The 16,866-nt window shown below is 42.2% G+C and overlaps 1 protein-coding gene across 10 annotated transcripts in view; it reads left to right on the forward strand.

The window, feature by feature from the left end:
* Window positions 1-8,772: 8,772 nt before the first annotated feature.
* Luc7l3 (LUC7 like 3 pre-mRNA splicing factor) overlaps window positions 8,773-16,866 on the forward strand; it is a 31,437-nt gene continuing 23,343 nt past the window's right edge. For 5 of the 10 annotated variants that reach the window (XR_013436117.1, XM_005321626.4, XM_040268954.2 and 2 more), the window contains exon 1: window positions 8,775-9,027. Coding sequence is in view for 6 of the 10 variants with exons in the window: in XM_005321626.4 (XP_005321683.1) it covers window positions 8,929-9,027 (99 nt within the window). In the remaining 4 variants the exon portion in view is untranslated. Of the gene's footprint in view, window positions 9,028-16,866 lie in introns of all 10 variants that reach the window. The other 5 variants (XR_013436118.1, XM_005321628.4, XM_040268953.2 and 2 more) reach the window with 4 other exon arrangements.

Below are 16,866 nucleotides of genomic sequence, written 5' to 3' on the forward strand. Positions count from 1 at the left end.
CCAGCAACACACACACACAAAAAAAAAAAAAAAAAAAAAAAGAGAGAGAGAGAGAGAAAGAAAAGAAAAGAAAGCCTGGCACAGGGTGTTTACATTTCAAGAGGGAGTAGTCAGACTCCTAGGGCTGTTATTTACAATCCAAAAGGTAGAGACTCTTGGTTATAATTAGGCTTCCTGAAGAAAGGCAGAGAAAGTGGAGGGGAATTGACCCTTTTTTCTAGCATTGGGGTTTTGTTTTTGTTTTTTTGTCTTCTTTCTTTCTTTTTGGTACTGGGGATTGAACTCTGGGACTCTCAACCACTGAGACACATCTCCAGCCCTATTTCGTATTTTATTTAGTGATAGGGTCTCACTGGGTTGCTTAGCACCTCACTGTTGCTGAGTCTGGCTTTGACCCCAAGAGCCTCCTGAGCTGCTGGGATTGTAGGTGTGCTCCATCGCGCCTAGCTCAGACATTGGATTCTTATAATTTCATTTTACAACCAGGTCTGGCTTTGCCATCACAGTAGAACATTACCTAGTATGTGTGAGGCTGAGTTCAATTCCCAGCACTGCAAGAAAATAAAATTAATAGTGACTATACCCCAAAATCTCTGAGTGCTTTATTTTTGAGAAGGGAGGCATTGGGGTTTGAGCCCAGGGACACTCTACCACTGAACTACATCCTCAATTCTTTGAGACAGGATCTCAGTACATTGCTCACAGCCTCTGCTAAATTGCTGAGGTTGGCTTTGAACCTTTGATCATCCTGCCTCAGCCTCCCAAGCTGCTGGAATTACAGGTGTGCACCACCACAGCCAGCCTAACCCTTCTTACTTTGAAACAGGGTCTCCCTAAATTGCTGAGGCTAGCCTTGAATTTGTGACCTTCCTGCTCCAGCCTCTCCCATGTCTCTAGGCTTACAGGCATGGGCCATTATGCTGAGCCTATGAGGTCGTTGTTTTTTTTAGTTGTAGATGGACAACTTTATTTTATTTATTTATTTGTATGTGGTACCTCACATGTGCCAGGCAAGCCTCTACACTGAGCCACAAACCCAGCCCCATAAGTTCTTTTAGAAGTTTTATATTCCCAAATCCCTAGTCTTTTTCATTTTTTATTTTGAAACAGGCTATTATTTCTAAATTGCTGAGGGTCTCTGTTAAATTGCTAAGGCTGAGCTGGGTATGGTGGCACACACCTGTAATCCTAGTGACTGGGGAGGTTGATGCAGGAGGATTGCAACTTGGAGACCAGCCTCAACAGTGGAGATCTTGGCTCAAAATAAAAAATAAGGGCTGGGGATATGGCTCAAGCAGTAGCACGCTCGCCTGGCATGTGTGCGGCCCGGGTTCCATCCTCAGCACCACATACAAACAAAAGATGTTGTGTCCACTGAAAACTAAAAAATAAAATATTAAAAAATTACCTCTCTCTCTCTCTCTCTCTCTCTCTCTCTCTCTCTCTCTCTCTCTCTCTCATTCTCTCTCCCACTCTCTCTTAAAAAAATAAAAAATAAAAAAGGGTCTGTGGATGTAGCTTACGTGAAGCATGCTGGGTTAAATCCCCAGGACCAAAAAAAAAAGAAAAAGTAAAACCAAACAAAACAACTTTCAGTGCTGAGGATATAATTCAGTGGCAGCGTACTTGCCTAGATTGTGCTATGCCATGGGCTTGATCCCAGTACCACAAAAAATTCCCCAAACAAAAACAAACCCATAATCATAGTTATAAGTGAATGTTTCTGGTATCTGTTAGTTCCATATATCTGTATTTTTGCTTTGTCTCCTGGTAATTACCTAACTCACTGGGTGTATCACCCTGCACTGTTATAGTTACTGAGGATGCCACTGTGAATACATCAGAATTCCTGATTTCAAAGAACACATAGCCTAGTGGCTGGGGACAGGACAAGGAAAACAAGAATACAATAGCACTTACTATAGAAGTGGCATGGCCTAGGCATAGCAGTCGTGTGTATGGACACTCACGTGTTTTGTGTGCTCATACTGCATTCAGAAAGGAGAGCTGCTTTGGTGATTTGAATTTGGCAGTTGTCAGCAAAAGGTGGCAGCAGAGGTCATGGGAATAGAAGAGACAGCTCCAAGAGAGTCGGTGAGTGCTGAGAGAAGGTAGTCAGACTGAACCCTGAAGAACACTCAACGTTTTAATGATGAACAGAAGGAAAATTCTCAAATGAGCCTAAAGAGGAATAACTTGAATCACAGGAGGAACAGCAGAGGAACAGAAGGTATTGGCAATAATGAAGCAACTCACAAGGTCAAATGCTGCAGAAAAACAAGAAAGGAAGGACTGAAGAATACACAATGGGTTTACTCATAAGGAAATCACTGGTGAACTTGAGAGGAAAGCTGCAGTGGAGCCTTAGGGGTGGTGGTCAGACTGCCTTAGTCCATTTAGACCCTATAACAAAATGTCATAAGCTGTGTGATTTATAAACAACTGAGCCAGGCATAGTCATGCGTGCCTGCAATCCCAGTGGCATGGGAGACTGAAGCAGGAGGATCACAAGTTCAAGGCCAGCCTCAGCAACTAAATAAGATCCTCTCAAAATAAAAACATTAAAAGGCTGGGTATGTTACTCAATGGTAGAGCACCTCTGGGCTCACTTCTTATTACATGGAAGGAAGGAAGGAAGGAAGGAAGGAAGGAAGGAAGGAAGGAAGGAAGGAAGGAGCAAGGATGTTTAAGATAAAATGGTGGCACAAAGAAGGATCTGATCTGTTCTGTGTGGCACACAGAGGATTCACGTCCACATTGGCTTCCTGGAGCTGGTGGGGCTTGTGTGGTGAGCTGGAAGATAGGTAGGAGGTGAGTTACTGGGGTGGAGAAACAGCATTTGGAGACTGGCACCAATAAATGGTGTAACATGGAAACAAAGGTGTTTTGGGTACAGGAGCCAGAGCAGATGAAATTGGAGAAGCAGGTCAGATCCAGGGCCATAGAGCTGATGGGGAACCATTGAAAGGTTCTGAGCAGGGAAAAGGCATGATCAGATTGATATGTAGAAAGATGGCTGAGGCAGCTAGACAGATGGACGATGGAGTCATGGAGCCATGCTAGAGGCTGGGAAGCAGCAGTCAGAAGACCTGTAGTAGTAACTGTGTCTTCCTTTCAATAACAGTTCACTAGGGTTTGGGATGTGGCTCAGTGGCAAGAGTGCTTATGTACAAGGTCCTGGGTTTTGTCCCCAGCACTGCCAAAAAAAGAAAAAAGGGTCATTGGACCTTCCATAAGAAGATACCACAGGCTGGGTGATTTCAACAGATTTATTTTCTGAAGTTCTGGAGGCCACCTTCTTTGTCCTCACATGGCCTTCCCTCTGTGCGAACATATCCCTGGTGTGTCTTTGTGTGTCTAATTTTCCTCTTATAAAGATACCAGTCAGACACTCTAATGGTCTCATTTCAATGTGATCACCTCTTCAAAGGCCCTATCTCCAAATATAGTTACATTCTGAAGTACTGAATGATATCTACGACATATGAACTCAGGGTGTGGCACACAATTCAGCTTTTAATGTTTTCTTTTCTTTCTTTTTTGTGACCCTAGAGATTGAATCCAGGGCCACACTACCACTGAGCTATATCCCCAGTCCTTTTTGGTTTATTTTGAGACAGGGTCTCACTAGGTTGCTTAGGCCCTTGCTGATTTGTTGAGGCTGGCTTTGAACTCATAATCCTCCTGCCTCAGCCTCCCCAGTTGCTTGGATTACAGCTATGTGTCACCACACCTGGGCTTTTATTTTTTCTCATGAGATAGGTTCTCCTAAATTACCCAGACTGGCTTGAACTTGGAATCCTCCTACCTCAGCCTCCCTAGTCACTAGGATTACAAGTGTGTACCGCTGGGTGGATGTGATGGCGCACACCTGTGATCACAGTCGCTTGGAAGGCTGAGGCAGGAAGATCATAATTTCAAAGCCAGCCTCCGCAATTTAGTGAGGCCCTAAGTGACTCAGTGAGACCCTTTTCTAAATAAAATGTAAAACAGGGCTGGGGTTGTGGCTCAGCGGTACAGCACTCTCACCTAATACGTTTGAGGCCTGGGGTTCAATCCTTAGCACCACATAAAAATAAAGGTATTGTGTCCAACTACAAATTTAAAAAATATATTTTTTTTAAAAAAGGGCTGGAGATGCAGCTCAGTGGGGGATGCAGCTCAGTGGTAAACCCTCCCTGGGTTCAATCACTGGTACCAAAAAAAATAAAAAAAGGAAAAAAAAAAAAAAAACAACCAAGTGTGTGCCATCATACCCAGCAACATTTTTTGTTAATAACAATAACAAATATGGAATGGGATCAGGAGACCACTGGTTAATACGATTAAGTTGCCCGTTCCATTATCAGGAAACAACTCATATAACTCATAAAAATTGTCTATAGTCAGAGTATTATGATCTATTATTAATAATGATTACATTTACTTTGGATCCTTGAGGCCCAGCAGAGATTCTGACACAAGTGATGCTGGAGCTGGGTGAATTAATAAAGGATTGAAGAAGGAATTTGCTCTCTACAGTGGTAATACACACTGGACTGTGCTGCTTAGAATCTAGCAAAAAGAGGATTCCACCTCTTGGGTCCCCTCCTTCCTCCGGGAGAAGTCTTTTCTGCTGTCCTTTAATAAACTTCTAATTTCTACTCTGAAAAAAAAAAAAGAAGAATCTAGCAAAAAGAGAGTTGTAGAATAAGATTTGTCTAGTGTGACTGGATCAGGAGGTCTCGCCTTTATGATCCAAATGCATTTGGTATTCTCATTTCAAGGCTGAATTGTCATTATTGTTACAATTTTGTCTCCTACAGGTCAGGAACTCCCTGAGAACCAGGTCTTATTATTTTTCAGGTGGGGAGGGTACTAGGGATTAAATCCAGAGGTGTTAAACCTCTGAGCCACATCTCCAGCCTCTTTTAATATTTTATTTAGAGCCAACGTCTCGCTAAATTGCTTAGAGCCTTGCTAAACTGCTGAGGCTGGCTTTGAACTCACGATCTTCCTGCCTCTGCCTCCCTAGTCACTGGGATTAAAGATGAGTGCCACCATGCCCAGTGAGAACCAGGTTTTATACATCTGTTTGTAATCCTAACTAGTACCCTAGTTCCTAGCACAGAACACATGTACCAATTAACTCTGTGTTCTAAATGAGAACATTAGATTAAAAATTTTTAGCTGGGCATGGTGGTACCTACCTATAATCCCAGCTACTCAGGAGGTTGAGGCAAAATTGAAAAATCTAAAGATTAGCCTTGGCAATTTAGTGATACTATTCCAAAATAAAAAGGGTTGAACACAAATAAATATATACAAATAAAAATCAAGTGAAAATAAAAGCAGTTCAACCACAGATAAAACATTTAAAGATGTTAACAAATGGGGGAAACTGGATGTGGGGCATATGACAACTCTGTCTTCACAATTTCTTTCTTTCTTTTTTTTTTTTTTTTGGTGCTGAGGATCAAACTCAGGGTCGTGGGCATGCAAGGCAGGTACCTTACCAACTGAGCTATATCCCCAGCCCCTCTCTTCACTATTTTTCTGTAAATCTTAAACTATTGTAAAAAAATAAAATATCTTTAAACAAGAAAAATGAAAGACTAGACTATAATGCACAGCCTACATTAACTATAGTACAGTGACCTTAATGAACATCAAAGGGGTGGGGCAAAGGCACTGTGCTTGAAGCCAAACTCAGAACCATTCAGACACAATCCCTGCTTCATCGGACATTGTGCATTAATGAGGGAGAGAATCCCTAAAAGAATACACACAAAGATACCAATATAATTGGAATAATAGGGGGGTGGAAAACATATCTGTAATCCCAGCAACTCAGGAGGCTGAGGCAGAAGGACGGCAAATTCTAGGCCAGCCTCAGCAACTCAATAAGACCCTGTCTCAATAAATAAACAGGACTGGGAATGTAGTTCAATGGTAAAGTACCCCAGGTTCAACCCCCATAGCCCCCAAAAAGAAAAAAAATCCCCAGGATCAACCCCCATAACACTCCTCCAAAAAACCAAAAAATTAAAAAAAAAAAAAACAAACTCTGAAGGGTGATAAAAAGTCAGCCAGGCAAAGTGGGCAGAAAAGAACTCAGGGAGAGAGATTAGTATATACTAAAACCATCTCATTTAGTGAAACAATATTCATCATTATTGAAAACATAGCTAAACCTGATGTTCTGATTATGAGGACTCATTCAGCGGCCTGAGGGTGCCAAACATTTGAGAGGTGCAGAAGGTAGAGAAGGAACTTGCAAAGGATCCTATGATGAAGATACAGAGGTATAAGGAAAATCTGGAGTTTACCAGACAAGGAAGCAGAAAAGGAAGTGTTTCAAGAAGGTAAAAGTGATTAACATTGTAGAAAACTACTTGCAGGTCTGTAGGAGAAGCCTAAGGAGTGTCTATTGAACACTGTGGTTGGGAGCCAGTGGAATATGTTGAAATAGAGGGGAAATGAAAAAGTAAAATGGTATTGGAAATTCTAAGAAGGAAAACAGGATGGGAAGTAATGGTGCACACTTGTAATCCCAGCTACTTAGGAGGCTGAGGCAGGAGGATGCCAAGTTCAAGGCCAGCCTGAGAATTTAACAAAACTTTTTATTTTGGTGTCAAAAAATTAAAAGTGGGAGGATGTAAGACAGTGGTTCAATCCCAGTACCTGTCCCCTCCCCCGCCAAAAAAAGTAAAATGGTGTCATTTCCTGAGACTCAAAGGCTTTTTTTTTTTCCCCTCACAGAACTAGGGATTGAACCCCATTACACTCTACCACTAAACTACATTACTGGTCCTTTTTTATTTCTTATTTTGAGACAGGTCTCAGTAAATTGCCCAGGCTCTCCTCAAATTGTGATCCTCCTTCCTTAACCTCCTGAGTAGTAAATAGCTGGGATTAGAGGTGTGTGCCACCATGCTCCCCACCCCCCTTTTTTGTAGGAGGAATTGAACCCAGAGGCATTTAATCACTGAGCTACATCCTCAGCCCTTTTTGGTATTTTGTTTAGAGACATAGTCTCTCCAACTTCTTGAGGGCCTCACTAAATTGCTGAGGCTGGCTTTGGAATTGTGATCCTCCTGCCTCAGCCTATGGAGCTGCTGGAATTACAGGCATGCACAACAGTGCCCAGCTCACCATATCCACCTAAAAAGGCTTTTTAGATGCAAAATTAGACTTTTAATGTTTGGAATAAGCCAATGAAAAAGAGGAAGAGTCTGGTGTCATGGCCTGCCGCAGTCTGGCAGGGCACAAATAACCGAGCCGCCACAAAGCACTTGTATGTTCAAACAGGAAACTTTATTGCCCGAACTCCACCAGCTAGGCACGCACACTTCCGGGGAACTCTCTCAGCTATCCACCGGGCTCCGTGCCAACTCTCTGGGAAACTCCACGGGAACTCCAAAGTAGCAGGAGCCTGAGGCAGGAAGAGCTGCCCTATTGCCGCACAGCAAAGGTCTATGTACAACTGAATACACAGCTTAATTTAACCATTATCATCTCAATGGCTCCCTGGCATCACCTCTCAATCACTCCCTTCTGGCAAAATGCCATGCGTCATCCCCACTCTGCTGTGGCCCTCAACAATGGGCCATACCTGCAATCCCAGTGATTTGGGAGGCTGAGGCAGTAGGATTGCAAGTTTGAGGCCAGCCTCAGCAATTTAGCAAGACTTTTAGCAAATTCGCAAGACCCTGTCTCAAAATAAAAATTAAGAAGGGTTGGGGATGTAGGTCAGTGGTTGAGTGCCCAGGTTCAATCTTCAATACCAAAAAAAAAGAAAAGAAAAAAAAGAAAATCCATATCCTTAACTGTGCTGGAGTACTGGCCCAATTTTTTTCTTCTTCTTGTAGTGCTAGGATCAAACACAGGACCTTGTAAATGCTAGGCAAGTGCTCTACTACTGAGCTACACCACCGCCCCCTATTATCCCAATTATGTTGGTATCTTTATGTCTATTCTTTCAGGGATTCTCTCCCTCACTAATAATGCACAATGTCCGCTGAAGCAGGGATTGTGTCTGAAAGGTTCTGAGTTTAGCTTCAAGCACAGTGCCTGGTCCATGCTAAATACTCATCTATCTGTTGAACAAATGAGTCAAAATAATTTTTGTTTGTTTGGGGCAATCCCAGAGTTTGAACCCAGGGCCTCCCACATGCTAGTCTAAGCACCACACTGAGCCCATTGCCAAAATTTTGAGACAGAGTTAGGTTTCCCAAAGAAGCCTCGAAATTGAAGCTGGCCTTGAGCTTGCGATCCTCCTGTTCCAGCCCCGGGAAAGGCTGGGGGTTTACAGGCCTGCGCCACCGGCCACCGGCCACCCGGCTGAGTCCATATTAAAGAAATTCCAAACAGGTTTCACGACTGAACATCATTCTCTACACGTCTTTGTCCCTTGATTTCCCACCCTATGAATCAGGGGAAATCGGGACAGCCCAGGCAGAGGAAGCAGGGAGCACTAGGACTAGGAGAATGGAACAAGAAATCGGAGCGCTTCCCTCGCTGGAAGATGGCACCGTGGGCACCACGTGGACAAAGGAAAACACTCCTTCTTCTCCATTTCGGGGCGGTGTCCACGCTTCCAGAAGCAGGCCAGAGTTCCTCACTGTGAAAAAGCCCGGGAAGGCCCAGCGCGCGGGCAGTCGCCGGCCAGGCGCAGCCCGAAGGCAGGGGCGGAGTCCGGACTGAGCTCGCGGGGCGGGCCCCAGCACCGCGGAAGTCGCGCCGCCCTGGCCGCCGGGCCTGGGCGTGTCCCGCGGGCGCACGGCACGCTGGGAAGGCGCCCGCGCGGCGGCCATTTTGTGTGATCGGCTCCTCTGTGGAGGAGGCTGTTCGGCCTGAGAGCGGGCCGAAGGGGCTGGCGACTGTGTCGCCGGTGTTTTCCTTGGTGGGTGCCCGGGCTGGTGGGAGCAGCCGCCCGAAGGAAGCACCATGATTTCGGCCGCGCAATTGTTGGATGAGTTAATGGGCCGGGACCGAAACCTCGCCCCAGACGAGAAGCGCAGCAACGTGCGGTGGGACCACGAGAGCGTAAGTCCCGCGGGTCTTGGGCCTGTGCCCGTGCCATGGGGGAGGGGAGCGGCGCGGGCCTGTGCGGGGGCTGCGGCGCGATTTGGGACCTGGGCCACGGGTGGGGTAGCGCGTCCGACTCGGTGGCCCTGGGCGCCGGGAGGGTGGTTCGTGAGGGAAGGTTGCGCCCGGCCCCCGGCAAGGGGGTGATTTGTTGTTGTTTTACTCTCGAGGAAGTCCGGGACAGCCATTGGCAAGGTTGAACAGCACCTTGATGAGGCGGGGAAACGCGGGAAAGGAAGGGCGCATTTTATTACGCTCAGAGGGTTCGAGTGTTCACCTCATGAAATCGGGAGAAGAGCAGATTCTTCCGTTATGTGGGTTCAGCGTCGTATTTGGCTGAGATTTCAGGCCAAGAATAGTGGCAAAAAAAAAAAAAAATCCTGGCAGTGTCTTGTTTATGAATGGTTCAATTTCGAAGCTTCTTTGGGAAAGTAGAAATTCAAAGGCGGTAATAACTTGGTAGGGTTTGCCGTGATGATTTACAAATATTGTTGGGTAGCAGTTCCTGTGAAATCTCTCCGATACGCGATTGTCAGGGCTTTTTCTTTATCCTACCACTCATTCGATCCTCTTATCCCTGTGAGTGAGGGTAGACGGGATAACCCCAGGTTCACGGGTGAGGCTTCTTGAGTCTTATCCAGGGTCTCTTGTCAATATGATCTTTGTCGTTGTTTCCACTTTCTAAAATTCTATGAAACTGGCTCCCTGCAAGTACTGTCATGTGCTTTGATCTAGTTTTGAACATGCAGTGTAACTTTTATTTTTAGATAAGTGAAGAATACAGGTAGAACTTAATTTTTACTTCGCCATGATAACCAACCCTAGTAACTTTAAAGCAGTTTGTTATCTAGCCCGGCGCGGTGGCACACGCCGTAATCCCAGAGGCTGGGGACACTGAGGCAGGAGGATCGCGAGTTCGAGATCAGCCTCAGTAGTTTAGCGAGATTCTGTCTCAAAAATTAAAAGGTTTGGGCATTTGACTCTGTTCCCCGAGGCCCCCCCCCGCCCCCGCAGTTGCTGTCAAAATATAAGGAAACAGTTAAACAAATGGACTTTTTATTGTTTTTTTTATTATTATTTTTTCAATTAGAATTTTATAGTTACCCATAGTAGTTTGGTTCATCCCTGCAAACTCATACATGCATGCACGGAAATCGATTTCAGTTCATGATCCACCCTCCTGCCCCTCTCTCTAACAGACTTTTAAAGAAAATTAGTTTCTTACTTAAAAAAAATATATTTATTTATCTTTTGTGGTTGTAGATGGACAACACGACTTTATTTTATTTATTTTTTATGTGGTGCTAAAGATTGAACCCAGTGCCTCACATGCTAGGCAAGCACTCTACCACTGAGCTACAGCCCCAGCTGCTTGCTTTTTTAAAATAAAATTTTCCTTTTGCAGTGCAAGAAAACAAGTTGGTGTTGGATGCGTCCTTATACCTTTTTAAAAAGATGAATTTGTCTGAAATTGTTCTTAATAGAACTCATCCTGTAAGATATTTGGGATTCCTGCATTTGTCATTGATTTCTATGGGACTGAATCCTGCAGATTTTTTTTTAAACATATGGTCTCCTCCCCTCTTGTCCCATAGGTGTATAAGAGTAACTTTTTGTTATTTGAGTCTATTTACTCCTTTTGTCACAGTGAAGTAACTTTCACTTAAAAATAAATAAATAACTACCTGACCCCCTCCCCCAATGAATTCAGGGCCTTGAGTATGGGAGGCAAGAATTCTACTATGGAGCTGCATCCCCAGCCCCTTAAATTTTTCTTTCTTTATTTTTACATTTTTGGTACCTGGGATTGATTTGGTACTGAGGGGCACTTAACCACTGAGCCAATCCCCAACCTTTTTTATATTGAGACAGGATATTGCTAAGTTGCTTAGGGCTTGCTAAGTTACCTAGACTGGTCTTGAATTTAGCAATCCTGCCTACAACCTCCCAAGTCATTGGGATTACAGGTGTGGGCGCTGCACCTTGCTCAAAATTTTTTTTAACCACCTACTGAACCTTTTTATTTGCTGTGCCAAGTATTGAACCCAGGGCCTCCTGCCTTCAAGGCAGGCCCTCTACCACATCCCCAGCCCTAACTCAGCTTTTCAGTCTAAACTTTACAAAGGGTAGAAAAAAAGAATATTAATGATTCAGCTGGGATACCAAAAGGGCATTTACATATTTAAAGAGAAAAAGGTGTTTTTGATTACATTACTCATGAACTGGACCAACATTATCTTTCTATTCTTAGTTTTGAATGCATGTTGTGAAGAAATTTTCAAGTGGTAGTTTATGACTTTGCAATGGTGAGACTTAAGAACAGCGATTTAGGTTTTATGCCATCTCAGCAATAATCTGCTTCTCAGTTTTAGTGTCTTTCATTGATTTTAACTTCATGCCTTTAATGACAGGTTGCAATTTATTCTAGATTTAAGAATTCAAGTCAGTCATTTGCATTTCAGATTCATGTCTGTAGGGAAAAGGGTGGTGGTGACAACCAAGCACAAAAGCACATGGCCTTTTCTAAATAGTGGAGTATTGTAGTGTATAATCAACCAAGGGAAGTGCTTAATTTCACTTTAGGGTCATTTACATATTCTTATGCTGCTGGCTGTTAACGTTAGTTTTGGAACCATGGACAAACTCACCATGTGCCATAAAGGATTCACCATCACAGGATTTACCATCACTGGAGCTTCATGTTTTAGAATATTTTTGCATTCCTATTCTATATCAAAAATTTTCTTTGCCACATTTGCACTAGATGGGAAAAGATACTTCAGTTGGGTGGGATCCTAGGGTTAAATAAATGCCAAAAGAAGGAAGCAACAGTATATTGAAAGTTCATTTGCTGTGATATCTATAGACGCTTAACAGTCAACACAGAAACATTACTTTTAAAAGTAATCCCTATAAGGGCCAGGGATGTGTGTCAGCAGTAGAGAGATTGCCTAGCATTCCCAGGGCACTGGGTTCCATCCTCAGCACTGCCCAAAGGAAAAAAACAAACAAATTAGTACTGAACTCTGACAGCTCAGGAGGTTGAAGCAGGCAAGAGAATTTCAAGTTCCAGGCCTGCCTCAGTGACTGAGACCCTGTCTCCAAAAAATAGGAGCGGGGGTAACTGAGGATATAGCTCAATGGTAGAGCACCACTGGGTTCGATCCCCAGTACAACAAAATTAATATATAATCTAGTTCATAGACTGTTGTATTTGACTGGCCTGTGTAATTCATTTTAAATGCAGAATTCTGTCCCTCAGCTCCCAGAGTCTGATTGTGTAGGACTGAGGGGAAGATGTGTACAATTAGATTTTATTCTATTTTATTTATTGGGTACTTGGGATGAACACAGGGACCCAAACTCTGAGATAACATCCCCAGCCCTTTTTATTTTTTATTTTGAGATAAGTACTCCCTAAGTTGTTCAAAGCCTTGTTGAGTTTCTGAGGCTGGCTTTGAACTTGTGATCTTCATGCCTCAGCCTCCTGAGGCCCTGCAAATTACAAGTATGCATCATTGCACCCAGCATTTTACTTGTTATTTTGAGATGGGGACAGGGTCTTTCTGAGTTGCTGAGGATGGTCTCCAACTTGCCATTTTCCTGCCTCAGCTGGGATCCCTCACTGGAATTACAAGTGTGCATCACTGTGCCCAACTTTTTATTGGTATTTTTGCATTAAGCAGTTTGTGTCTGCTATGGTTGGTATTCCCAAATGACCACAGTAATGAAGAAAGCATATGATTTTGACTGTCTAGGATGAGCAACTTTCAGTTAGGTTCCATGCAGAAAGAATTTCAGTATTTGTCAGAGAAAGCATTTAAAGTCTAGTGTAGAAACAAGGTGCATTGGTGCATACCTGTAATCCTGATGACTAGGAGGCTAAGGCAGGAGGATAGAAAGTTTGAAACTAACTTGGGCAATTTAGTGAGACTGTCTCAAAAGAAAAAAAAAAGGCATGGGGATCTAGCTCATTGGTACAGTGCCCTGGGTTCAGTCCCCAGAACAGGGGAAAGGGACAGTCTTGGTGGTAGCTTTTAGTTGTTTGTATGTAATATATTAACAGGGATTTTATAGGGATTGAGGTTTTTACATTCTAAATCTTAACCTGAAAATGAAATTACTTAACTACTGACTTATCTCTGATTCTAATCATACCTGAAATGAGATTTTCTTTGTCACTTATCAATTTCAAGCATAATTTCTCTTTAGTGAAGGTTTTACTAAACCTTTATGAAGGTAATTGAACTAAAAACGTTTTTTTTTTTTTTTTCCCCCAAAGATCTCTGACTGGGTGTAGTAGTGTGTGCCGGAATCCTGGCTACTCAGGAGGCTGAAGCAGAAAGATCGCAAATTCTGGCCAGCCTAGGCAATTTATTTAGTAAGATGCTGACTCAAAATTAAAAATGAAATTAAGGGGACTAGGGATATAGCTCAGTTGGCAAACTGTTTGCCTCACATGCACAAGGCCTTGGGTTCAATCCCCAGCACCACTTTAAAAAAAAAAATAGATAGAAAGAAAGGAAAACAGAAAGAAAGAAATTAAAAGGGCAGAGGATGTAGCTAAATGATAGAGATGGTAGAGCTTCCCTGGGTTCAACCCCCAGTTACTTGCCACCCCAAAAAATCTTGAAATGTTATCAGATACTGTTAACACTGAAAAGCTTAGAAAACTTCTCATTTTTCACTTGTGAACCTTTTTTTCCTACCTAGTTCATCTTAAAAAGAGGTTCAGAATTTAGGAGGGATACTTGGAAGTACAAAATAAGTAATTACAGTGTATGACATCTACTATAAGCATTTTACTAGATAATTTTGATTCAGAGAATCATCAGAATGTTCTGTTAGGAATGTAGGTAATGCCTTATTCTATAATACATGGTAGGTACTTCTCCGAGCTTGCTAGTAGTTCATGTGTTACATAACTTGATTACTTTTCACCCCTAAGAAATGGAGAATCAGAGAGAATATTATAATGAATTCTCCATGTACTTTGAACCAGTTTAACAATATCAACACATGGCTAAATTATATCTTCTGTATATTTTGATGCCCTCCATTATTTTGAAGCAATTCTGTCACTTCAACCTATGTCTATTTCTAAAACATAAGGACTTTTAAAAATATTAATTTCTTTGGCCGGGTGTGGTGGCACATGCCTGGGAGGCATGAGGCAGGACAATCAAAAGTTTAAAGCCAGCCTCAGCAATGGCAAGGCACTAAGCAACTCAGTGAGATCCTGTCTCTAAAAAATAAAAATAAAAGGCAAGGGATGTGGCTCAGTGGTTGAGTGCCTCTGAGTTCAATTCCTGGTATCAAAAAAAAAGGTGTGTGTGTGAGAAAAAACCACAATACTAGTATTGAAAGGAAAGTATTAAAATATTTCCATAGTATTTGTTTTGTGGCTTTAGGAAAAATGTGGTTTTTTTTTCTATGTAGCTCATCACTAGTCTTGATTTCCACACAAATACTGAAGGCAACTTGAATTGTGGAAATTTCTATATTTGTTCATCCAACAAAAAAATGTATTACTCTTAGGGTAGATAATAGACTAGTATAAATATAGCACTTCACCCTAGAAAGCCATTAGTGTGGCCATAGATATGAAGGAGTAAATATGCATTCATATCAGTATCCCAGTGTGTGGCTGGGGGTGTAGCTAATTGGTAGAGCATTTTAGTGAGGCCCTGGTTTTGATTCCCTACATGGCAAAATAATGATAGTAGTAAGTACCACAATAGGGAAAAGAAAGCCCACAGGAAAGGGACATGAAACACAGACTCTGGTGAATACTCAGGAGGGGCCTCTCTACATTTAGTGAATCTTGTACACCAGGACCAGAAGGATTAGTGGGAATTAGCCTGATCAAGTGAGAAAGAAGGCAGATGTTAATTAATAGCCTCAAGAAAGGGATGAGCATGAAGGTCAGTGAATTTGGGTAATTATGGATAATGTAGATAACTGGAGCCTCTATTTTTGTTGGCTGGGGAAGTATGGATTCAGACAGGAATCTATGAATGGTGGGTTTTAGTTTAGTTTTTTTTGTTTGTTTGTTTGTTTTTTGTTTTGGTGCTGGGGATTGAACTCAGGGAGGGTCTGCAAGGGTCTGCAAGGCAGGCCTTTGTTTTGTTTTTGTACCAGGGATTGAACCCTAGAGTTGCTTAACCATTGACCCTGTCCAGCCCTTTTTGTTTATTTTGAGACAGGGTCTCACTAAATTGCTGAGGCTAATCTTCAACTTGTGATCCTCCTGTCTCAGCCTCTGGAGTTGCTAGTATTACAGGCTTTTGCTGCTATTCACAGCACAAATCTGGTTTTCGATGATTTTTTATATAAGCCTTGATAAAGTTTGAACTTTTACTTTGGGAAGCAGTGCTTCTAAGCAACAAGAGATGTTTACTGTCTAGCTGCTGTGGAAAATTGAGATTTTAACCAAAATTTCTCAGGCAATAGGGAGAGAGTGAACCATGACTACAAAGTAATATGTAAAAAAAAAACCCTGAAAATAAACAGCTACAAAGCATGATCATGGTATAGCAGAAACAAAACTACATGCCATTGGGGACTTGTCACAGATTCATTTATTAAAACCTTCTCTTTGGTGTTTCTTTTTGAAGGGGGGCAGGTAACTGGGGATTAAACTCAGGGGCACTCACCCACTGAGCCACATCCCAGCCCTATTTTGTATTTAGAGACAGAGTCTCACTGAATGCTAAGTGCCTCACCAATGCTGAGGCTGGTTTTGAACTTCTCCTGTCTCAACCTCCCCAGCCACTGGAATTAGAGACACGCACCACTGCCCTCAACTGGTGCTTCTTTTGGGGGGGGGGACTTCAACTCCTTTAGCTATAAAGAAAATACCTGCTTCTAAAGAGTTGTTGTCAGAATTAAATCATTCATTAATGGTAAATGAAAGGCTACAGGTAAAAGGTGTTCATTTTTATTTTACCAGTAAAATTTCCGTTTATTTTAAATTAAACATATAACAGTTGAGGTATTACAATAATACTTTGTAACTGTCCTAAAATATATAGTAATTGAGGTTGGCTACTTAGAATTTGTTTCTTTATTTGGGGTACTGGGGATTGAACCCAGGGGCGTATTACCACTAAGCTACAGCCCCAACCCTTATTTTTTTTTTTTTTTTTTATTTTGAGACAAGGTCTCTCAGTTCCTGAAGCTGTCCTTGAACTTGAGATACTCTTGCCTCAATCTCATGTCTGGGATTATGAGTACCATCAAGCACAGTTGCTTAAAATTTTTTTATTAAGGTCCCTGTTACAAATATCAGATTGATTGTTGCCAACATGAATTGTTTTGTCCAGGATTTAGATGTTGAATAAATTCATTATCTTTATTATTTTAAAAATTAAACTTGAGGAAGGGTATAGCCCATGGGGAGGTTAGAACTTGATATTTGATGGATTCATACCTATCTAAGGTCACTAGTAACTTAAAATACCGAAAGAAGTTCTTTGAGGCTTCCTACAGAATTTGAAACACCTAAATTTGAAGATGTCTGTAAGGACATTTACATATGATTTAATTATTTGAAGCATTTATTGGTATATAACATAGATACCTGGGCATTAGGGTTTGAAACAGCACTGAGGTCAAGCAATTTTGACAGGGAGGTGCTGGGGTTTGAACGAAGAGACACTTTACCACTTAACCATATATCCCCAGGTCATTTTTTTAAAAAATAGTTTTTAGTTGTTTATAGACCTTTATTTTATTTGCTTATTTATATGTGATTCTAGGAATTGAACCCAAGTGCCTCACACACGTATGAGGCAA

Source organism: Ictidomys tridecemlineatus, chromosome 3 (genome assembly GCF_052094955.1).
Source record: "Ictidomys tridecemlineatus isolate mIctTri1 chromosome 3, mIctTri1.hap1, whole genome shotgun sequence".
NCBI lineage: Eukaryota > Metazoa > Chordata > Mammalia > Rodentia > Sciuridae > Ictidomys > Ictidomys tridecemlineatus.